Raw genomic sequence first — 24,574 nt, 5'->3', positions numbered from 1 at the left:
TTCTTGAAAAGAAATATTTTTTTTCATGTCAATTGAGGGAAAAATGCTGAATATGCTCAAATATTTGCAGTTTTTATACAAAATGTGAATTTGGTCATTCTAAATTCGCATTTTGTGTAAAAACTGCAAATATATTTAAAAAAAAAAAATCAAGAATTTTTTCCCTCAATTGACATGAAAAAATGTATTTCTTTGTAAGAACCAATGATTGAAAACTAATTGAAAAGCATTAAAAAATGAGATAATATTGAGCTTTATTTTTGTACGCGTCACTGATAAATATGCCAATAGGAAAAATCTGAAAAAAAAAAATCTTACTAAATCTGAAAATTCTCTTTACCCACTACGAAATAGATATTTTGGCATTTGGCAGCTCTGTATATTCGTCTTAAACAGATTTAAACTAATTTGTGTGATGTCCAAGTTGCACATCAGCAAACAACCGGTAGCTATTTTTAAGTCTAGCAAATTTCTAAGAGGGCCGTTTTGGGCGTGATCAATCAACATGGCTTTAAATTGTGCACATATAAACATCTGCGCGTAAAAAAAACGCTACTCGGTCGTTTGGTCGCCGGTCTTTTGGTCACCCGGAAGGTTATTGATAATTACCATTGAAATCGTTGCTCAAATTCCCTAAATACAAACTGCGAATGATTATTTAGTCATACTTAATGCCCTATTAATTATTAGTCTAAAGAAAAGCTCCAAATTTCCCGGACTTTTATTGTTTTTTGTTGGAGAACTTGTTAAGACCCTGACTGACATAGCTTCTTAAAGGGACAACGCATGTACATACAAACTCTTCTACACTCACACGTCCGCTCAGTGAAACTGCTCAGGGCCATTGTTGGCTTTTATTGATGCGTAGACCGTGTTGTTTTACCTTGTTTTGTCGCCGGTCTTTTGGTCGCCCGTTGTTTGGGTCCGGGCGACCAAAAGACCGCGACCAAAAGTCCGGCGACCAAAAGTCCAACAACCAAAAGACGGTGATCAAAAGACCGGTGACCAAAAGACCGGCGACCAAACGACCGCACTCAAAAAAACCGATCCGCATGATGTACTGGTTGATAACATGAGTAGCTAGGGTGAACAAATTCTACTCGATACCGATTGGCCACAGAGTGAGATCATCCAAAATCAATTTCCTGCTCTAAACCCACTTCTGTTTTCCATCCGTTTTGCCTTCATGTTGTGGCTTTTCACGTTTTTTTTCACTTCCCAGCGAGCGTACGTATAAACGTGGGTGTTAACAAAACCAAATGCAGCATTACGCGCAGTTTTGCATCGTTGACTTGCGCGTACAAAGGTTTCCAAAACGCACCAAAAACGTTCGAATCCGCTGAAAGCAATGGAGGATAGCTGCAGAAGTGCCCACGTGAGTTTGTCAGTATAAATCCGGGAAAGGTTTAGAATAGTTAAACATGAGATAATCCAATTTGTACAAATCGTACAATTGCTGCCTCTTCAACGAGTCCAGCTGGGCCATGTACTTCTGCGTAACGCTCAGCGTCGTCTTCTTGTCCGACGGGTTGCGGTCCTTCAGGTTGGGCAACTTGAGGTAAGGCGGCACCCCGGCCAAGCGCAGGAGCGCTTCGGATTCCTCCGACATGTTCTCGAACTTGCCCACAAAATCGTAGTCTATGTGGCACGGGTTGCACAGTCGATTGGCCGCCTCCCAGTGGATGTCTTTGCTCACGGACGAGGGCATGTCCAACAGGTACTGCACGAACTCCAGGAACGTCACCCCGTCCCCGTACTCCAAGGCCAACTTGGAGGCGTTGGGCCTGTACTTGGAAATGATGAACCTTCCGAATAAGGTGTGGTAGTAGGCGTTGTGGTTCTCCAGTTTGTCCCTATAGGCTGATACCAATCTCTCCAGAGGGTCTCGCACAAACATGAATTTTGTGTAGTTGGCCAGGCGCTCCATGATGCCCGCTCGGTCAAACGTGTTCAGGGTCTTCAGGGGAAGGTCTTTATAGGTGGCCTTGTGGGTTATCTTCTCGATGTCTGACGCGTGGCCCGACAATACCAGTAAAATCCGCTTCCAGTTGGAACAGGCGACCTTGGGCACCTATGGAAGGGAAAATACGTATTTTTTTATACTCATACTGTAAACCAAGGGTGTCAGACTCGGGTTGGTTCGCGGGCCGCTTAAACGTCAACTTGATTTCACGTGGGCCGGACCATTTTAGATATAATATTTATATATTTTTTTAATAAATGGATTAAAAGAACTGGATTAAAAGCCCTGAATATTCAGTTTTTCATAGATCTAAAGCAATGTTTATTTTATGTTTTTTTTAGATATATTTTTGGATTTTACAAAATGATTTTTTAACTAAAAACACAGAAAAAATGGATTAAAAAATTATAATTATTGATTTAAAAGGGGGAAAATCAGGAAATTTAATATATATATCCATACTCTTCATTTTAATTTGATCCTAAAACAGAAAGTTGGCACTCATGATTTACTTTCCCGGGCCACACAAAATGATGCGGTGGGCCAGATTTGGCCCCCGGGCCGCCACTTTGACACATGTGGTCTAAGTCAAGGGTGTCAGACTCGGGTTGGACACGTGCTGTAAAAAATGAAAGCAGCTGAGCAATAGGCCAGGCTATTTAGCTTCGCTATTTGTATGTCAAGTACAATTAAAATCATTATATATGTATTTAAATTTACTCAAGTCCAATTTTATGTAAAATATTGGGTTCTGTTGGCTTCGTCAGGGTAGCTATTATGATCCACTTTACCTAAAATATAGTGTTAACTCAGGATTTCCTCTGTTTTATAAGCCTGTTGGGCCGCCAGGCTTCTCTTACCGTCACAATGAATTTTATTGACTTTTGAAAGTTACCACCAAGATTGTTTTGAGATTTTAACCAATTTCGATTGAGTAAAAAATGTTTAATGTTAAGTTAAGCAATGAATGTTTCACCTCTTGTTTTTCATTTTTTTCTGTTATTCCTTTCATGTAGAATTTTATGATTTTCATCGCATTTCGCATTTGACTATTGCATGTTTTTCTTCAGTGGGTAGCTTTTTTTTTTTTTTTTACCTGACAGTAGAGGATCTTGTATTTGTCCTCAACGTAGATATGATTGACGTGGTGGCGCGAGATGGTCTTGGACATGTTACTCTTGTACTTGCCGCACATGGTCTTGATCAAATGGCGACGATCCTGGATGGTGGTGGGCTCCTTAAATAATAAAATATATAAAACTCAATTTCATACATTCAAGCACATCGTGATTGTTAGCTATTGCCGATTTGACGAATTATAGTTGCTCAAAAGATGAACTGATTTTACATGTACTTTACAGTAATATTGTCATTGTAACACAAAAAATTAAACAAAATAAATCTTCCTCCCATTTTAACAGAATCCATGTTAATTTCAGAAATTAATTTGTGGGTGCCATTTAGAGAATCTAATGAATTTTAACTGTGCGGGTTGGCAGCAGCAATTAGGGTTATGAAAAAACGTGATTATTTTATTTTTTAATCAATATTCTATGTAATAATATCTAATTAATCAATTCAGTATTTTGTCCGTTATTTTAATTATAATTACTATAATTTAATTTTTCAAAAAATGATATTACACATTTTATATATATATTTTTTAAATTTCATAGTATTTAAATGATTGCCTGCCACTGACAACAATAAATAAATGTCAATTTCACTGGGAATGCTCTATCATCGTAAAAAACCCTGATTTTTAACTTCTTTTTTTTAAAAAGCAACAAAACGAAAAAGAAACAAACGGGAAAATATCAAAATATGCCACAAATAATTAGTAACATCCAAACAAAGCAAAAAACAATCCAACTAATATTCTGAAGACATCAAAACTAAAACAATAGTGAAAAATCAACACTCTATTTTGTAATATTTCTTTTTCTATTTTCTTTCCTCAACTGTGTTCCTAAATAAAATGGTGTACTCCATCACAATACATCCTTTCAAGTTGTATTTATTATGTACAGCACTTTGTTGCAGCTGTTCTAGAAGTGCTTTATAAATAAAAGCACGGCCATAAAACTATATGGCTGTCTTTACAAGACCCCCCAATAAAAATGGCATCAATAAAAACCATAAACAATGCTACCTGACATGTTAACCAAAGGTTTATAACTCATACATGCAGCCAATCAATAGCCTGCAACTTCACTGCTGTCGCTAAGGATACGGATCAATAACCTGATCAACTGTACTCCATGTCGACAAGCGCTGTTATGTTATGCTCAGTGTGCTCAGATAAACTACATTTGTGTCATTTGGGGCTCGCCGATGTCGTATTTTTCTTTTATTCAGCGAATTATTCCAAAATATTTAATTGAATTCCATGAAAACAAACAATGAGTCAAAGATAAGCAATATGTGTGAAATTGAGTTTGGATTTTTTTGCCTCCAGATGGTAGTGTTTCACTTTAACAATAGCCATTTATGATGAGGTTCAGGCGAGAATAGCTGTCATATGAAGACGTAATAGCAAGTTTCAATTAGCATTTCCTCGCGGCTAATGTGGAGGGTGACATTTGATTCCATTTAAATGCTTTGATTGTGTCATGAAGTCAATGGAATTATTTTACGAGCATGGCCAGACATCGACATTGATCTGGCTCGCCTAAAAGGGCAACAAGTACTGTCCATGAATAAGAATAAAAGTCTTGTCGTAAATCCAAAACATTTCATGCATTATTGTTTTATAACTATATCATTATAATCATGTTATCTGCAAAACCATTTATGAAAAAGAAAGATCTCGATAGGTATTATTGCTTTGATTTTGGGAATGTTGATCATTTTTCTGTTAAATCCGATTGGGAAACATCAGATTTTATTTTGAAAGACCATGTTTCGCTTATGTTCTGGAACTAAGGGAAGGATTGTAAAAAAATCTACACTGGAAAAGGTAAAACTTCCTAGAAATTAGGCTTAACATAATTTCTCACATATTAGCCGCCTTCGCGTATAAGCCGCACCCTTCAAATTGCGTTAAAATGATTGAATTTTACAATTTCCCTCGTATAAGCCGCCCCGATTCACCATTTTCACCTCCATATTAATGGTTTTAATAGGGGGTACAAATGTGTTACTTTGAAGGGAAAATCTTAAGAAAAATCCTCCCATGTGGTATTTTTGAGATACTATATGAAATAGACAAATTCGAAAAGGATGTCATGTGACCAGTACAACAGGAAGCAGTCTAGTTTGTCATCCCTAAGATGCTGCAGTCACAAGTGAGTTTTTTTTTTTAACGTTTTATGCAAGATACATTTGTTTTCTTGAATTCAATTTCATTTATAGACCTTAAAATGAATTTTCTTTAGCATTTTATTTGTTTATCTTTTCTCTATTTTGAAGTAAATGACCGTATCGGCCACATTGTCTTGCCATATGGCGTTTCGTCTTTGTCACTTTGCAGTTTCGTGCATGTCAAGTCTAATTTATGCGCATATAAGCCATACCCTCGATTCAGTCATCGTTTATTAGAGCGACAAATATGGCATATATGCGAGAAAATACAGTACTTCAAAACTTAAGTAGACATAATTCAATCACCAGGGAAACAAAAACACACAAATACCAACTTGTTTTTTGTCATTCAGCCCGAGGTTTGAACCCTCAGAAATGTGAGGCACACATGCAAACCACTCTATCCCCATGCCGCTATGTAAATTTTTTGTCCGTTGTTGATATTGTGAAGATTATAAGAGGTGCTTTGCACGACACTTTCCTTTCAACAATGCCAGTAGGATCGCTAAATAAAAGCTGCTCTCCACACTCCATTATCCATTGAGTCAATAAATACTTTCAATCCCTGAAATAGTTCTTTAGAGCCTCGGTTAAAATTGCAGATGCGTGATTTGTTTGTTTTGTGGTTGCATGAATCAGAATAAAAACCCTGAAGCAAATATAAGCTTTTAAATTACTTTTGGGAAACTTTAAACATAGACTAAAACCCTAATATAACTTACAAACTGTAAAAATACAGTTCAATTATTTTACATGCTTCCGTGTTTAGTTTTTACAACTGTTGGGTTTATTCTGGGATGTTACTATATGTTCATTAAGCATTTAATAGGTAATGAAGTTATAATTTAATTTGTGAGGACACTTTCCCCCCCACAGCTGCTTTCGAGGCCAGTTAATTGTTTTCAGGACTATTGACCGAACAGGACACCATGTTCCAGGCCGAGACTGTTGATCTGAGTTGGCAATGAAGATCTACGAGGGACTCTTAAATTGCTTTGACTTGGATTCCGGCAGATGTCGATAATCGAATCAACTTCCGAAAATACTCGCATTATTGTTTAAAAATACGGTCGCTCTGTTTACCTTATAAAGAATTTATTATGCTCATTTGTGCAAATTCTTACTCAGTTGTTTTGGTTCCGATCTAATATGAGATTGTTTTGGCAGTTGTTTTTTGACCTTAATGGTGTTATTCGGTTAGCTTATGCAATTGTTTGAATCAGATTACCTTAAATGTTTTGATTATGCGCTGACTAAATTGACAGAGGAAGATGCCGTTTCTTTAGAACCATCCTGGACGAGGACGAGTTGGGAGTGATTTTCCTTGCAAGTTGTAGCCAGTGTATGTTAATGATGTCTCCCTGTTTTGATTAAATTGTATTAATAATAATCCTATCAACAACATTTCGGTTATTTTTCAGGGCTTTATCTGCCAATGTATGAAAAAAAAATCTTACAATATATCACTACAGAATTGCAGAAACACACTTTGATAGAAAAGTATGAAAAGTGACAAGACCGGACCCTTACTTGATACCGGAACAATATCAAATCACTGAATGTCAATCTTTGTATGTCAATTTTAGAAGTTCACGAATAAAAAATAACTAAAAAAACGCAGACTTGCCTCAAAGTGGAAAAGGAAAGCAAATATTTGATTCTTTCATGCAACCAACCACACAATTTAAGTGAGTTTTGAGATGCTGACGCTAATGCCTTGTGACAGTGAGCGTGTCTACGCGGGTGTGTGCGTTAGCCTTCAATAAATACGGTTCCCATGTGTCTCGGACGTTTGGTTGCCCGGACGTTTGGTCGCCGGACGTTTGTTTGCCGGACGTTTGACAACATGACAGAGAGTTTACTGTTGAAACCAGCTCTCAAAATTATATTCATGAGAGAGAGAGTTTGATATCTAAATATCTACTGTTGAAACCAGCTCTCAAAATTACATCCACCTGGGCGACCAAACGTCCGGGCGACCAAACGTCCGGCGACCAAACGTCCGGCGACCAAACGTCCGGTCACGGAGTACCCTGTAATACACTTCTATCTATCACATCTGTCTCATTTTATTTCTCCTCAAATCCATTCAGCGATTTCCACAGAATATTCTCGCCACCCCTCCCCAACAAACACCAACTCGGACACAAAAACATAAGTCTCTTAGCGTGGACACGATTAAAAACAACGGGAGTCATACGCTAACGCAAGCAAGTAAGGAAGATAAGATGCGGCGTTGGGTGCTGCGCAAGGTCAACGACTCTTACACTGATGCCATCGGACATGCTGAGAGCAACAAGGCCGACAATCGCTCCCTTTTCAGTAGATAAGTGCGCAGGTAGATGTGTGTATTTGTGTGTTTGTGTGTGGACTAAACACATACCTCCCTGGGCTGCTGCATAGTTTCACCAGGCTTCGTTTCTGGGGAGGAAGTAGAACAAAGTAAGTAAAGAGCATGTAAAATAGTCCATCGAGGACCACGGCGACATCTGGCATAGGGTTTTTATGGTCGCCATAGTGACAGGTGGTAGTTTTATTAGCAGTTATGAGGAAGCGGAACCGACGATGTTTATTACTCTGGACATTTTTTCGGATATGACCCGCAACATATCCTAAAACCAGCTGTCAACTAATCAAGCTGACAGTTCTAAGTGGGCCTCCACGCCTGCTGATGGGTTGTAGTCGATGGAAAGGGGAGGGTGTGGGGGGCTTTGGTGGGTTTCCACACCTTTGCTTAAGTGGCTTGTCACTTCCAATTTGGAGGGTGGAAGTGATGGATAAGAGACGAAGGGTGGGCGAGTCGGAAATCCGACGAAATTGTTCAGCAATAGCCGTGCTAGTTTTGAAGAATGGGGGACAGCGTGTCACTCTTTCTGATATGCACCATATTTATGCTATTTTTTTTTGCCTTGGGATACTTTTGTGACAAGTCAAAACAGCCACCAGTTTGAAGGGAGATTTGCAAAAAGACCAGGTATTAGAAACCGCCGAAATTTGCCATACTAGCAACGAGGTAGTTTTGGAATTAGCATCATTTTAACGAAAATTCAATAGGATACGACAAACGAACAAGAAGCATCCCGGAAAGTCCCTCAAAAACAATGAAAAATGATTAATAATTTTGCCGGAAGTGAACTGTAAGTAGCCTAAAATGGAAGTGGAATAAAAAAAAGAGATGCCAGTTAGCCAATCAAATGCGAGCATCATACTATATAATCCCGCCTACTCATCACATATAACCAACCTACCAATTGTGTAAGGAGGCCCAATAAAAACAAAATACAATGGAATAATTACAATTACAGTAGCCTAAAATGGAAGTGGAATAAAAAAAGAAATGCCAGTTAGCCAATCAAATGCGAGCATCATAATATGTAATCCCGCCTACTCATCACATATAACCAACCTACCAATTGCGCTAAGAGGGCCAATAAAAACAAAATACAATGGAATAATTAAAATTAAAGTAGCATAAAATGGAAATGGAATAAAAAAGAAATGCCAGTTCGCCAATCAAATGCGAGCATCATACTATATAATCCCGCCTACTCATCACATATAACCAACCTACCAATTGTGCTGTGAGGCCCAATAAAAAACAAATACAATGGAATAATTACAATTACAGTAGTCTAAAACGGAAGTGGAATAAAAAAAAGCAAAGCCAGTTAGCCAATCAAATGCGAGCATCATACTATGTAATCCCGCCTCCTCATCACATATAACCAATTTACCAATTGTGCCATGAGGCCCAATAAAAACAAAATAGAATGGAATAATTACAATTACAGTACCTTAAAATGGAAGTGGAATAAAAAAAAGAAATGTCAGTTAGCCAATCAAATGCGAGCATCATACTATATAATCCCGCCTCCTCATCACATATAACCAATTTACCAATTGTGCCATGAGGCCCAATAAAAACAAAATAGAATGGAATAATTACAATTACAGTATCTTAAAATGGAAGTGGAATAAAAAAAAGAAATGCCAGTTAGCCAATCAAATGCGAGCATCATACTATGTAATCCCGCCTACTCATCACATATAACCAACCTACCAAATGTGCTATGAGGGCCAATAAAAACAAAATACAATGGAATAATTACAATTGTTATTTTTTGTACTTTATACCCGTTTCATTAATGAGTCATTTTTTGCGAGGCCTCGATATCAATGCTGTCTTCCCCTTTAATTGTGATATTTTTGCCCAATTTTCCTCACAGGATCAGCAAAAAATATGACACGCCCCCTTTAATTTCATTTTACCAAGCACATATCATTTCTCCTTATTTTTCTATTCTTCACTTTGGCCATTGAACTCCTTGTTTAAAGAGAAATTTGAGAAACAAACAACTAAAAACAGTCTGTAAATTTGTTTTGGAGTGCCCCACTCTTTGTGTTACCACAAAAGGCGTTGCCCTATGCACTGTTATTTCAAATTAGCATGAGACGAAAGAGGAGGCGTCGGAAGAAAAAGGCCAAGGAGGCGAGAGACGTGATATTTTCCAATCTTGTTTTGTTGCAGCTGTACTATTTGATCTCCTCACCCCTAATGATCGTTCATGTAGGCTGTGTGAATCCATCTTAGGGTGTAGCCGTTTATGAAACGCATGAATATTTAGCACGACAAACACACACAAACGCTTGTGTGAGGGAGGGCAGGCAGGGGGATGCATTTACAAAAGCGCCTGCTAACGCGATGAGGCCCTCAGACGACCATCACGTCGACGTACAAGGCCGCTTATTGATCTTGAAAGGCCCATCGAGGTGGTAATTGAAATCTCACAAGGTCTAATTGCTTCCCTCTGGAGGTGTTTTTTTTTTCCACCCTCCCTCGGTCGTCCCTGTCCGCTGTGATTTTACACGTTTCGTCTTGGCTATTGCTTTTTCCAAAGCTTTGCGCCTCGCCTCTCGGTGTGTTTAACTTTGAGATGACGACTCCTGATGACACGGCTTTGAGTTTGTCCAGCAATCGTGTACAGAGATGTGAACGGTGGTACCTCTACTTACAAATGCCTCTAGATACAAATTTTTCAGGATACAAAAGACTTGACCGTTCCAACTTACAAAATCCCCCAAAACGTAAATGCATTTCCAGTGCCATATTCCACGGAGCTTCCCATCTCACCTCATCTGTCAGTCGTAATACTGTAATACCACTCTGACCTACTTCTGGACTTCCTCATGCAGCACCACAGTTCTTCTCTAGGACACAATGCAGCTCCTTCTGACCTTCTCTCCTCCTTCAACGCATAAGTTTTGCTAACATTCACTCATTTGCAGTGGCGGACCGTAAGGGCCTTGAAGTCCTTCTCTGCTGGCCTAAGAAATATCTGAATCATATATTATATTTTGTCCATCAATACTAATTAAATAATTCCAAATTGTCTGTTAGCTTCCTTTCATTGCTTTCCCCCCTGGTTGCACGGCTTCCAGATGTGTGTTTTCATATTGAAGCATTTAACCAATCACATTTCAGCCATTATTTGTTGCCAGGGTCAGAAATCTGCCTCAAAGCCTTCAGAATCAGTTCTGCGGGCTCTGCTGCATTAAACAAGCGTCGATAAGACTGTTGCTTTAACCAATCAGATTTCGAGTTGGCAACACCACAATGCCTTGTCGCAGGCGTAGGGATACATCATCGCTTTCACCAACTATGATTGGCTAGTGATTAGCCAGAGCTATCAAACTGTATCTGGAGCTAGCTGCACAAGCAAATATATTGTTGTGTTGATTTAAAGCCATTTTCAAGACGGACTATGCCAGAAATACGACAGGACAGGCTCGTCTTTCAGCATTAGCTTTGATGGCCATAGAAAAGAAGGAAGAAAGAAAGGAGGATGGATACTGTGTACAGTTAAAAAGGATTTTTGGTGAGTAAAATATGGCTATATTCCTAAATAATATTTCAATTGTGGGCCCGGTTCTAATGTCTGAAAAGCTCCAGTATTTGTATTTAATCATTAAATGCTGCTAGGAAGTGGATTTTACCCCATTTTTGTGCATTGATTTATTGATTATTTTTTATGTGTCGCAGCTGTAGAGGTTTTACAGCCATAAAATAGTTTTTGAGGGTTGGATTGATTTTTTTGAAGGCGCTATGAGAAAATGAACGGACCGCCACTGCTCATTTGTAAACTATGACGATCTTCCTGAGGTCCTCCAGGTCTCCATAATTCACTACTGGTTTGTTTTGAGTAAGTTTCTGAACAGTGAACTCTTGTCTACCAAGCCAGAAGAACCCTTACCGGATCTGGTGGTCTTCACAAGATATGTTACTAGTCTTTCAGCAGGAATCTTGTTCAGGTGAACGTTCCTGTTCCCATTTTTACGGCCCGTCAAGCATGCAAAATGATATTTGAGCTGCTGTGCAATGGTATTTCGACTGCTCGTTCTGGTGGAAATGCTACAGTCATTTCAAGTTTGGTCACATTTATTTAGTCCTCGCATTGAGGGTCGTCATCATAACTTGGAGGAAGGGGCTTCTTCGTCACATGAAGTGCGAAAACACATCTGGCCTTTAAAAAAATGCTCCAAGCATCATGATCTGGCATTTAACTGGGTGAGCACTCTGGTATTTTTCAGGGTCTTATCAGTTTCATGTCGTTGACTTTAACGCAATTAGAGTCGTGGTGATCAATATCATCAAGATCCTGACAAAGACTTCATGGCGGCCAAGTCCAGATAAAAAAAAAGACAAAAACACGACTAAAACTGAATCCTACGAAAACCTGCAAAATGTGGTCTTTTGTCTGCAACGTCTAAATTTTAAATGGAGATTATTTATATAAAAAATGCCTTATATAAGCTCCCATTCATGGTAACATTTACACACCAATGGTGTTGCTGCCAAACCACTGAGGGCAAATTCGGGTTCATTGCCTTTCCCAAGGGTACTTCGAGAGCGCCCAGTCATACACAAGAATCGCTCCAATGACCCTTCGGTTCTGGGACAACTCGAGTGACCAATCGCGCCACATGGCCCGAACAGAAACAGGTTTATTTATATTCCCCTTCTTCTTTCTTAGTTTCTTCTAAGACTGAATGGGTGTCAAACTATGTTTCTAATAATTTCATGGCTGCTGTATAAAATATTGTAAGCAAAACATTCTATATAGTTACAAGCAAATTTCATGGTGGTGGGAGATGAGGACATGTGCAAACATTTCGCTTTGTAAGGTATATTTGGTTAGATTTAATAGCAATTGTTTGATTTCAATTTCACACTCGGCCAATTCCTCGCTATTGATTTTCACTGCGGCAATGTAAGCAATGCATTATAAGAACTCTCTGTAGCACAAGTAGGGGACTATAGGTCAAATCAGGTCAGGTGACTTCATAGGTTATGCCTAATTAGATTTGGGAAAAAAGTGCCACAGTTACCAATCCAAACAGAAAATCTAATTACTGAGAACATTTGTAAGTACAGTGGTACCTCAACATACGAGTGCCCTGACATACGAGCAATTTGAGGTACGAGTAAAATTTCGGGCAAATATTTATCTTGAGATACGAGACAAATTTTGATATACAAGCAGACAGTGGACGCGAGAGGCTGCTCATAAGAACATCATGGCCACTGTCTTTCTGGTCGCAACTCCCTCGTGTAATGTCTCTACGAGCACTGGGCGGAGCTTTGCATTTTTTCCAGTGGTTTTTTTCCCGTTAGTCAGTGCGAATGGCGGAGCTTGTTCGCTAAAACAGTATATACTACTTTTTGTTGGCAAGTGGTCTTGCGTTATCCTATTGTGAGGACATTTGTGTGCATGATTTTCAGAATATTTTGAAGGGAATACAAAAGCAAACAACCCTCGATAGGTTGCATCTGAAAGTCAGGGTGGAGGCGGGGCAATTAAAGCCAACCTGGGAGAAGAAATGTATCAAAATTTAAAACAAAATTAGAATTAAGTGTAAGGTTAGATTAAATTTATTTTTGAGTGTGTCTGCATCATAATCCAAGTTCATTTAATTTTTCTTATGTTATGTTACGAGCGCGTTGCCGTGCAAAAAGTCAACCCCCCTACTATTAGGTGTATATCCAGGTACTCGGACGTTTCGTCGAAAGACGTTTGGTCCCCGGATGTTTGGTCCCTGGACGTTTGGTCCACGGATGTTTGGTCCCTGGACGTTTGGTCGACCGGACGTTTGGTCGACCGGATGTTTGGTCGACCGGACGTTTGGTCGACCGGACGTTTGGTCAACCGGACGTTTGGTCGAACGGACGTTTGGTAGAACGGACGTTTGGTCGCCGGGTTGTTGCTGTTGAAACCAGCTCTCAAAATTATAATCATGAGAGAGAGTGAGTTTAATATCTAAATTTCTAATATCAAAATATCAACAGTAAACTCTGTCATAATTTGACAGTGAGCGAACCCGGCGACCCAACGTCCGTTCGACCAAACGTCCGTTCGACCCAACGTCCGTTCGACCAAACGTCCGTTCGACCAAACGTCCGTTTGACCAAACGTCCGGTCGACCAAACGTCCGGTCGACCAAACGTCCGGTCGACCAAATGTCCGGTCGACCAAACGTCCGGTCGACCAAACGTCTTTCGACCAAACGTCCGGGGACCAAACGTCCGGGGACCAAACGTCCGGGGCCCAAACGTCTTTCGACCAAACGTCCGGGGACCAAACGTCCGGGGACCAAACGTCCGGGGACCAAACGTCTTTCGACGAAACGTCCGGTCACGGAATATCCAATCCAATTAGCCGTTGAGCTAATGATAAAACCAAAACCAACACATAAATATACTTTGAATATTTGTACTTATCTACAACTGAAGTCAGACGGCTTAAACTCCAGCACCCGTCGACCCTGACAAGCGGTATAGAAAAGGAATTTGGGAATACTTGGATGTTTTTACATTTTACAAAACTAAAAGTTTTAAAGAACGGTGCATATTTTAAGAGTTTAAGAATTTGATTCTTTCCCCGAATTCTGCCCTTTATTACCCGCTACATTAAACCTTGAGAGTCTCACCTCTCTGCAGGGCCCTGACAAAATCCTTTGAATATTCATACGATTGGTGCGAGGGCCGTATCATTAACGTTATCATCCTTCCCCCCTCGTGGAGCCCTCTGATGGAGCTGCACATCAGCCGGTATCTATTTCGAGGAAGGGGCGGACAAAAAGGACAAAAACAATGTCGGAATAATGAGCTTGTTATACCCAACGAGGCAAGAGAGATTTAACAAGCCACGGCGCAGATGGAAAGGGTTCTTTCAGCTCTTAAGTAGCGTTCCTGAAAATTCTCATTAGTCATTCAATTGGATCGTGGGTGAACCAACTCGTAGGATGTTGAAGGGAGGGCGCCAAATGAGAAGGCCTGTGTTAAAGTATATTCTTTTACAAACTGGAGATCGGTACAATAGTTTAGGCGTCCATTCAAGGGATGGATTGGAAATTTTGAAGGCAAAATGATTGCTTAATTTTCTGTTTTGGATTTTGAAGGACTTAGAGCAGGGGTGTCAGACTCGGGTTGGTTCGCGGGCGCGTTAACGTCAACTCGATTTCACCATTTTAGATATAATATTTAGATTTTTTTTTAAATAAATGGATTAAAAGAACTGGATTTAAATCCCTGAATATTCAGTTTTTTATAGATCTAAGACAATGTTTATTTTAGCTTTTTTTATATATATTTTTAGATTTTACAAAATGATTTTTGAACTAAAAACACAGAAAAAATGGATTAAAACATTAATCACAGAGTCCCTCAGTAGTCTGAAAGTTTTAAAGATCATCTTGTGTTATGTTGCGTAACGTTAAGCCATTTCCTAAATTTGAAGTACTTGTAAAAACCCATTATTCTTCCGCAAACATTGCGTTCTCTTCAACAAGAACACAACAACCTTCCCTTCCCTCTTCTAATTTCCTTTCCCTGTCCACAGCTACTCCATCTTGGAAAATGTTCATCCCATTTTTACAGGAGCCGTGGTAAAGAAAAAAGACCTGGCTCAATAAAAAATAACGACTCTTTGCATCAATTTCAAAGGTTGTAACACATCTTCCATTTTAGAGGCCATTGTTAAATCAGAGTAAATTAAAGACGGGGCAGATAGGATGAGTAGAACTCCCGCAAATGAGCCGCTCAATTATTTGTGGTGTAGATGATGCAAGGCAAGTGTGCATTAACTCGTGATCCGTCCTGACCTTTCTCGGACCTCCTCTGCGCAATCTCCTCCTTTCTTTTTTATAACGGCACCTCCGAGGATGTGGCAAATAGAGCGATCTATAAAACATTTCTATGCGTCTATCCGGCTGCTCTAAACCTTTGAACTCTGACTCAAGTGCAAGGCCATTTTTATAAATCTTTAGGAAGAAGTTGCACACCCGCACAAATCACGGGAAGCCCTTCATTAATGTTGCATGCTTCATGGTCGTCTCGATAGTAAAAGCAGGTAATTCGTTTTATTTATTGTGCTAGTGGGAACATGGGACTGTTTATTTGACACTTGGAAATTATGAACACGCTTACTTACATCGTTTGATTAACTTATTCACTGTTAAATGTATGGGAAACCGCAGAGTATGTGTTTTGGTAGTTAGTAACAGAAGTTTTAGGCAGCTTGGTGGAGGGCTCAAGATCTCACTCGCTTTGTTGTTGTTTTTGTTGTTGTTGTGAGGACGCAAACTAACACTCTAAAAGTCCTTAAGCCTATTTTTGTCTCTCTGAAAGGATTAATTTGAATAATTAATGAGCTAATGTGATTCTTATTGTTGCCTGTAGTTTCCTAAATCTATGGTAAACGCGGAGTATGTGTTGTGGTAGTTAGTAACAGAGGTTTTAGGCAGCTTGGGGGAGGGCTCAAGATCTCACTCGCTTTGTTGTTGTTGTTTTTGTTGTTGTGAGGACACTAACTAACACTCGAAAAGTCCTTAAGGCTATTTTTCTTCTCACTGAAATGATTAATTTGAATAATTAATGAATTAATGGGAGTCTTATTGTTGCCTGAAATTTCCGAGATAGCCAGTAGAGGGCATGGCTGCTATTTGTGAGTGCTTATAACGGTTGATAAATTGAGTTCAATTTAAATTGCTTTAAAAAATGAAAAATGCTCTTTAAGAGACATCCAATCCATTTTTACTGACTATTTTGATGTTTATTGTAAGGTAAAAGCATTAAAAGATTCAAGCATGAGCACGCAATTATTTATATTTTTCTTATTATTTATTATTTTATTTTTGCTTACCACACAACTACGGTTAAGCCACAAAGATACTGCTAAAATTGAAATAGGAGTTGCGCAGAGTAACAAAAATAAAACATAAAGTAACACGAAGGAAGATAGCTACACAGGAAGTAACAGAGCCCAGTGGTCATGTTAAAATTCTATCTGATTCACGATGTTTTGGTTTTAATGGCACGCATGCTACATTCAAAGTCGACCGCTGTGAAGAAAAAAAAACATCAAAGCCAATTTGTACCCTTTTTAAAAATATACAAAATGGGTTGTCCTTGTTTTTTTTGTCTTTCACATTTCAACATACTAATTAATTATTCATTCAAATTTGCGCACAGCAGGAGTGAAAGGAACATGGATGGAAGACATCATGATTCATTTCAACGGATCCTTCTCTAGGTGCATTCAAATATATCTGGGATACAAACAGTCATAGTGAACGTTGCCACGGCAACTGGGCGTCTTCCGGGAACGCGTAAACAAAGCCCGACCGTCGGCTACCAGATCAGGGTTAAGCAAATTAGCCCAGGCGAGGCTAGACGCACGGGGCTCTTAATTGACAGTGATCGTGTTTGGACACGACGGCAATCTTCAACTTGCCCGAACAGAAAGTCAATGCAAAAAGGAACATTAAACGGCAACCAGTGGTGGGCCGTCAGGGTCTTCAAGGCCTTCTCTGCTGGCCTAAGAAATATCTGAATCATATATTTTGTCCAGCAATACTTATTAAATAATTCCAAATTGTCTGTTAGCTTCCTTTCATTGCTTTTACGCCTGGTTGCACTGCTTCCAGATGTGTGTTTTCATATTGAAGCATTTAACCAATCACATTTCAGCCATTATTTGTTGCCAGGGTCAGAAATCTGCCTCAAGGCCTTCACAATCAGTTCTGCAGGCTCTGCTGCATTAAACAAGTGTCGATAAGACTGTTGCTTTAACCAATCAGAATTCGATTTGGTGACACCAGGCCTTCTCGCAGGCGTAGGGATACGTCATTGCCTTGTCGCAGTCATAGGAATATGTCATCGCTTTCACCAACTATGATTGGCTAGTGATAGAGTAGGCGGGCCAAAGCCAGAGTGAGCAAACTCAACCCACAATGGCTGATGGAGGAAAACAAATGGATTGGTTTCAGATTTGCTGGCAAAGCCATTTTCAAGATGGACTTTTCAAGAAAAAAAAGATGGATATCATTAAGAAAGGTCGGACACCTCCAAAGCAAGCAAGCCTGTCGCAACCGGAACGAACATTTTCAGCATTAAATCGAATAAAAACGTATGCCAGAAATCCGACAGGACAGGCTCGACTTTCAGCATTAGCTTCGATGGCGATAGAAAAGAAGGAGGAAAGAAAGGAGGATGGATATTGTGTACAGTTAAAAAGGATTTTTGGTGAGTAAAATATGGCTATATTGCTAAATAATATTTCAATTGTATGAGGTTATTATTGATGATTTTTTATGTGTCGCAGCTGTAGCTGCAGTAGAGGTTTTATAGCCATAAAATAGTTTTTGAGGGTTGGATTGATTCGTTGAAGGCGCTACGAGAAAATGCACGGACCGCCACTGTCGGCAACACGTAACGAGTAACATCGATGAGAATGATTGACTTGCAGCCAATCCAGAGGTAGAAAAAATGGGTGGTCGGATATATACGGCATTTGCCCCACTTGGACGAACCCGAGCTGTCATGATGGGATGGCGAAATGTCTTAGTTAAGCCTCAGTGGCCTTTTTGCTCACCTCTATTTGCGGTGGAGTGAGGAAGCGGAACTGCACGGTTTAGCTTGGCCTCTGCTCCAAGTTGAGCGTCACGCTCTCGTACTCAGAAAATATCGATGTAAGCATTCATCTGGCCATCCACTTCTCTATTTTTTCCAACAATCCATCCCTCTTATCCACCTGCTTGCTATCGTTTGAGTCACACCAACATATGTTTCCAGCTCAATTAAAAATGTAAACAAAAAATCTAATACACTGATTGGCCCACTTCATTAGGTACACATGGTTGAATATCGTAACTTGTTCATAAATCATTGCTAATGATCGGTTGTCACAGTTAATAAAATAAAAGAATTTCCAGATTTTTAAGCTCCAACGTTTCCTTTATATCTAAAATTTGCCTGACTAATAGGAAGTGTTATTGTTTTACAGTGTAGAATTATATATTAATTATATACTAATTATATATTAAGAATGATGCAATGTGGACGATGATCGGTTGTCACAGTTAATAAAATAAAAAATAATTTCCAGAACTTTAACGTTTCCTTCAAATCTGAAATTAGCCTGACTAATAGGAAGTGTTATTATTTTACAGTGTAGAATTATATATGAATTATATATTAAGAATGATGCTACAATGTGTACAATGATCGGTTGTCACAGTTAATAAAATAAAAACTGAATTTCCAGAACTTTAAGCTCCAACGTTTCCTTCAAATCTTAAATTAGGCTGACTAATAGGAAGTGTTATTATTTTACAGTGTAGAATTATATATTAATTATATACGAAATATATATTAAGAATAATGCTACAATGTGTAGAATGGTTAATAAAATAAAAAATAATTTCCAGAACTTTAAGCTCCAACGTTTCCTTTAAATCTTAAATTAGCCTGACTAATAGAAAGTCTTATTATTTTACAGTGTAGAATTCTATATTAATTATGTACAAATTATATATTAACAATGATGCTACAATGTTTAAAATGATCGGTTATCACAGTTAATAAATTAAAAGAATTTCCAGAACTTTAAGCTCCAACGTTTCCTTCAAATCTTAAATTAGCCTGACTAATAAGAAGTGTGGTTATTTTACAGTGTAGAATTATATACTAAAAATGATGCTACAATGTGTACAGCTGGCTTTTTGTACTGGATCGAGGTCATTTAGTTGATTAGAATTACATTGAAATTGGATTCAAAAGACAAATGCATATCTCATTTTCACATGTTTGCTTGCTATAAGTGTCCATAATGACTACCCCTCTTTGCACCCTATCATAATTTTGCATTTTCACGTTCATCCGAGGCTTTACCACACCATTTCCTTATGCAGACCACAAACCAGAGATGACGAGCCTCTTTGGGCTCACGTACGTTTTCGTAAAAGCAATTAGAGAGTGGACTGGGAAAGAGAAGCGCACCTGGACGTTCTCTAAGGGCAACCACACGTCTCTAATGCCAAGCCTTATTGTCATCATGCCCGGGAGCAAGAAACCACAGCACATCTCCACAGCGACTCCTGATTAGCCTCCAGCATTCTTCCAACGAGTGCCAGCCCTTACTTCCATTTCCCTTCATTATCATTCATTATCAACAACACCCACTATTTTTTCCCCTTTGTTTTTTTAAATATTTTTTTTTAACCCTGTGGCCTCGTCCAAATGAGTTGTTATGACCCTTAAAAAGTTCTCTCTTCGCTTGCGGTCTTCGTACCGCCTGCGGGCAATTGTCCCAGGGATAAGCTAAACAATCAAAACAACCACCGGGCTAATGCATATGTAGAAGGGGAAAAAGCAATATAAACTTACTACAGTGCATCTAACTATCTAAAGTAGAATGATGTACAGTGGTTCCTTTATTCACGAAATTAATTGGTTCCAAAAGTGGTTTTGAAACTTGAATTTATCATAAATAGAGACATATAGTAGTCCTAAGTCATTCCATGGTCCCCAAAAACCCTTTAAAAATGATCATATGTAGACCAATTATGTATGAAATATGTTGAAAACACAAAAAATATAAGGAAACTATTTCATAAAATACAGGATATTTATGTTGTGATGGATGTTTGATATTTCTTTAAATTTTGCGACCTGTAACATGAATTTCTTTTGTAACCTGAAACAAAGTTTACCCATTGAGGCATTTCCTCACATGAATATTTTGCAGTGGCGGTCCGTGCATTTTCTCGTAGCGCCTTCTCTGACCCTGGCAACAAATAATGGCTGAAATGTGATTGGTTAAATGCTTCGATATGAAAAAGCAGAGCCTGCAGAACTGGTTGTGAAGGCCTTGAGGCAGATTTCTGACCCTGGCAACAAATAATGGCTGAAATGTGATTGGTTAAATGCTTCAATATGAAAACACATCATGAAGCAGTGCAACCAGGGGGAAAATCAATGAAAGGAAGCTAACAGACAATTTAGAATTATTTAATAACTATTGATGGACAAAATATAATATATGATTCAGATATTTCTTAGGCCAGCAGAGAAGGCCTTGAAGGCCTTAACGCCCCACCACTGATTATTTTATGTAGAAATGTTCGTAGGTAAAGCTACCACTTTACTTCAATTAAAATGTATTTTTAGGCTTATAAAACTTTTATTCGCTCCTTTTTATTCAAAAACACAGCAAGAAGATAGATGCAAACCACAAAACATTAAAAAAAGAATATGAAAGAATTCTCCAAGTGACGTCTGCAAACAATCGTTTCTAAGTATTAAAACAAAGACTGTCACTTTGATTGACACCTCAAGCCCAAAGAAATGAAAAAACGATGAGCACTTCAGGTGATGTGGGATTCCCTAGAACCTATCGTTTAAAAACAAGGCTTGTTTGGGAGCATTTTCCAAGCCTGCTGTCACGACCAGATGTGTGTGCGTCAAATAAATAATCATTGTGACGCTGGAAAAGCAAATTGATAATTCCCCCATGAATATTTCGTCAACTGCAGTTTAATAATAATAATTCTATTTTAGTATAATGCATTTCCAGAAAACTTAGAGCCACTTTCCATTGCATTTTTCATTGACTCCACGGTATCAGACCTTGAAGCCGACAACTGAAAGCAAGGAGGCGTCTTACTATATTTATTAAATCCAAAAAACACACGCGAACAAGAAAAGGAAGTAGCAAAAAGGGTCCGTGACAGAAGGTCGATGGAGATCTAAAAAAAAACAAGGATAACTGAGCCTATGGGCGGAGTACCATAAGAGAAACGTACGTGCGAAATAAACAACATAAAAACAAACCACTCAATACTTACAAAAGGCAGACGATAAAAAAAACAAGATAGCAACACACAATTCAAACCAAGAAACACGCATAGAGCGGAAACTAGCAGGTAGCAAAATGTAACGCGACTACAAACTGCCAATGGTGGTACTCGGACGTTTCGCCGAAAGACGTTTGGTCCCCGGACGTTTGGTCGACCGGACGTTTGGTCGACCGGACGTTTGGTCGACCGGACGTTTGGTCGACCGGACGTTTGGTCGACCGGACGTTTGGTCGACCGGACGTTTGGTCGACCGGACGTTTGGTCGACCGGACGTTTGGTCGACCGGACGTTTGGTCGACCGGACGTTTGGTCGACCGGACGTTTGGTCGACCGGACGTTTGGTCGACCGGACGTTTGGTCGACCGGACGTTTGGTCGACCGGACGTTTGGTCGACCGGACGTTTGGTCGACCGGACGTTTGGTCGACCGGACGTTTGGTCGACCGGACGTTTGGTCGACCGGACGTTTGGTCGACCGGACGTTTGGTCGACCGGACGTTTGGTCGACCGGACGTTTGGTCGACCGGACGTTTGGTCGACCGGACGTTTGGTCGACCGGACGTTTGGTCGACCGGACGTTTGGTCGACCGGACGTTTGGTCGACCGGACGTTTGGTCGACCGGACGTTTGGTCGACCGGACGTTTGGTCGACCGGACGTTTGGTAGAACGGACGTTTGGTTGACTGGACGTTTGGTTGACTGGACGTTTTGTCGTTGCGGGATTTGCGAGCTCGCCCCGCCCCCAGATCGTGTGTGTACATGTTTTTCAACCTCGGCCCGCGGGCCATATACGGCCCGTTAGGCTTTTTAATCTGGCCCGCTGCCGGCGTTGTCCAAATTATAGTAAAAATCAATGACCTCATTCATTTCCCTTTGCCCTGCAATACCACTCCTTACTCTCAATTTCAAGACTGCTCTCTTTCGTTGAATAATATGTTCTTAATCTTGAAAGTAAATTTGAAAATAAATGTTCACCTTCAATTGTGTCTTTTTTCTTATATTTCAATCCCCAGGTTTGATAAATTACATTGCGTGTCCAAATGCTGTCCAATCCATTCTGGCCCGCAAGTCAAAAAGTTTGCTTACCCATGGTATTGACAAACTTGCCTCTTTTATACTATTATTGTCCGGTCACGGCCAATGGCGACTAGCAAGAAAATATGTATCTCCGCATCCTTCTCTCGGCTCACCTGCACTTAAATACCCTGCTGACGAAATGGGGCGCCGGAGAGGCTGCCAACTGCCACACAGACGTGGGTGCGGAAATACATGGAAAAAAATGTAAAGAAAAAACTGCAGCAGAACATAACACACACCAGGCGGCGATAACCACTGCTGCCTTGGGGCAAACCGACAGAAGCGAGGCAGTCAATTTACGCCTTTGGCGTTTCTTACCACCAGCATCCACTCACTCGCATTCTTTGAACATGGCAAGTGGGATGAAGTGTCTTGCCTAAGGACACGATGACAATGTGGACTGGGGGGGAGGAGCCGAGGTTTGAAACCCTCTTCCTTCCATCAAAAAAACGACCAGCTCAACCATCGACATAATCACCGCCAAGAGGACTTAAAAAAAATGAAGTCTCCATCTTCTAGAAATTTGAATGTTACGCTACTGCCTGTTTTAGTCTGGCTGGAAATTGGCAGTCAATTTGCATATTCCCAAAAATTTGCCCAACAAACACCAATGTCATTAGCCGCAACATGAAAGCTAATACCTGCAACACAAAAAACAACGCAACAAAAAAAAAACGTACAATAGTAGATTCACTTTATGATCCGCTTTTTGAGCATCTGTCCACTCATTTTCTGTATTGCCCATTCTCACAAGAATCAGGGGGTGCTGGAGCCTATCCCAGCCAACTACGGGCACCAGGTGGCGGACATCCCGAATCGGAGGCCAGCCAATCGCAGGGCACAAGCAGACAAAGGACGACCAATCATAGCTAGAGGCAATTTAGAGTGTTCAACCAGCCTACCAAGCATGTTTTTAAGATATGGCAGGAAACCGGAATACCCAAAGAAAATCCACGCAACCCCAGAGAACATCCAAACTCCACCAAGGAAGATCCAAACCTGGGTTTGAACCCTTGGTCTCAGAACTATGAGGCCCACATGCTAATACTCATTATAAGTAAGACATAAATCAAATTTATGATGCATGTCTGTTTTCGTTATCGGCATTTTGCCATTGTGTTACGAGAATCGCCATTTTTTTGCAATTCGCTAATTGCCTGAAACTTTCCGATCAGCGTATTATTGTCATACTTCTGAGAAAAAAAAGATTAGCGTGTTGCCTAGCCAGGGCAACCTCTCTTTAGTCGGCAAGTAGACAGCGAAGTCGGTAGGAAAGGTCGACAATTGCAAGAATGCTCAGACAATCATACGGATTAATCCTTCTGAAAAAAAATGCTAAGTTTAGCGTGTTGACTAGTCAGGGCAATCTCTCGTTAGTCGGCAAGTAGACAGCGAAGACGGTAGGAAAGGTCGACAATTGCAAGAATGCGCAGACAATCATACAAATTAGTCCTTCTGAAAAAAAATGCTAAGATTAGCATGTTGACTAGCCAGGGCAACCTCTCGTTAGTCGGCAAGTAGACAGCGAAGTCGGTAGGAAAGGTCGACAATTGCAAGAATGCTCAGACAATCATACGGATTAATCGGCTATGAATTTAATCTAAATCCTTGCCCATGTGCGGCGTGACGATTTTTGAAGCTTGCCCCAGTAGTCTCACTTAAAGAATCGTCTGCCAACTTTTCCGAGGCAAAGAGCCGCGTGTCAGCGTCTGTCCGATTCGCCGGCTTCTGCATTTAAAGTGACACCGAGGCCAAGCTTTCCCTGCTTCTGTTGTGTCAGACTCCCTTTCACCTGACTGTCAGAGGCAACGCTGAAAAGGTGAGCGGCGAGGCGCGCTCGCCTCGGATATGCCGCTAATTTGACAGTACGCGGAGAGGCCGCAAAATAATTGGAGTAGCATTTACGTGCTGACAGATGGAGCCTGGCAATCAAAGCATCGGGCTGTTCGCAGACAGGTCGGGATTTGTAGACGAGATGGGTTTGTATACTTAAAGAGGGAGTCGATTAATTTGACAAAGTAGACATGTGGCCTTCAGT

At 40.0% G+C, this 24,574-nt stretch overlaps 1 protein-coding gene across 3 annotated transcripts in view; it reads right to left on the bottom strand.

Annotated features, from left to right (window-relative positions):
• Positions 1-1,042: 1,042 nt before the first annotated feature.
• Positions 1,043-24,574, bottom strand: part of chst8 (carbohydrate (N-acetylgalactosamine 4-0) sulfotransferase 8) — a 167,117-nt gene continuing 143,585 nt past the window's right edge. For all 3 annotated transcript variants that reach the window (XM_077622792.1, XM_077622787.1, XM_077622779.1), the window contains 3 exons: positions 7,650-7,687; positions 3,060-3,200; positions 1,043-2,071 (listed from right to left, as the gene is read on the bottom strand). In XM_077622792.1, coding sequence (XP_077478918.1) covers positions 1,385-2,071; positions 3,060-3,200; positions 7,650-7,687 — 866 coding nt within the window. In that variant the 3' untranslated portion in view covers positions 1,043-1,384. The remainder of the gene's footprint in view (positions 2,072-3,059; positions 3,201-7,649; positions 7,688-24,574) is intronic.

Source organism: Stigmatopora argus, chromosome 2, assembly GCF_051989625.1.
Source record: "Stigmatopora argus isolate UIUO_Sarg chromosome 2, RoL_Sarg_1.0, whole genome shotgun sequence".
Classification (NCBI taxonomy): Eukaryota; Metazoa; Chordata; class Actinopteri; order Syngnathiformes; family Syngnathidae; genus Stigmatopora; species Stigmatopora argus.
This window is presented reverse-complemented; position numbering and strand designations above follow the sequence as displayed.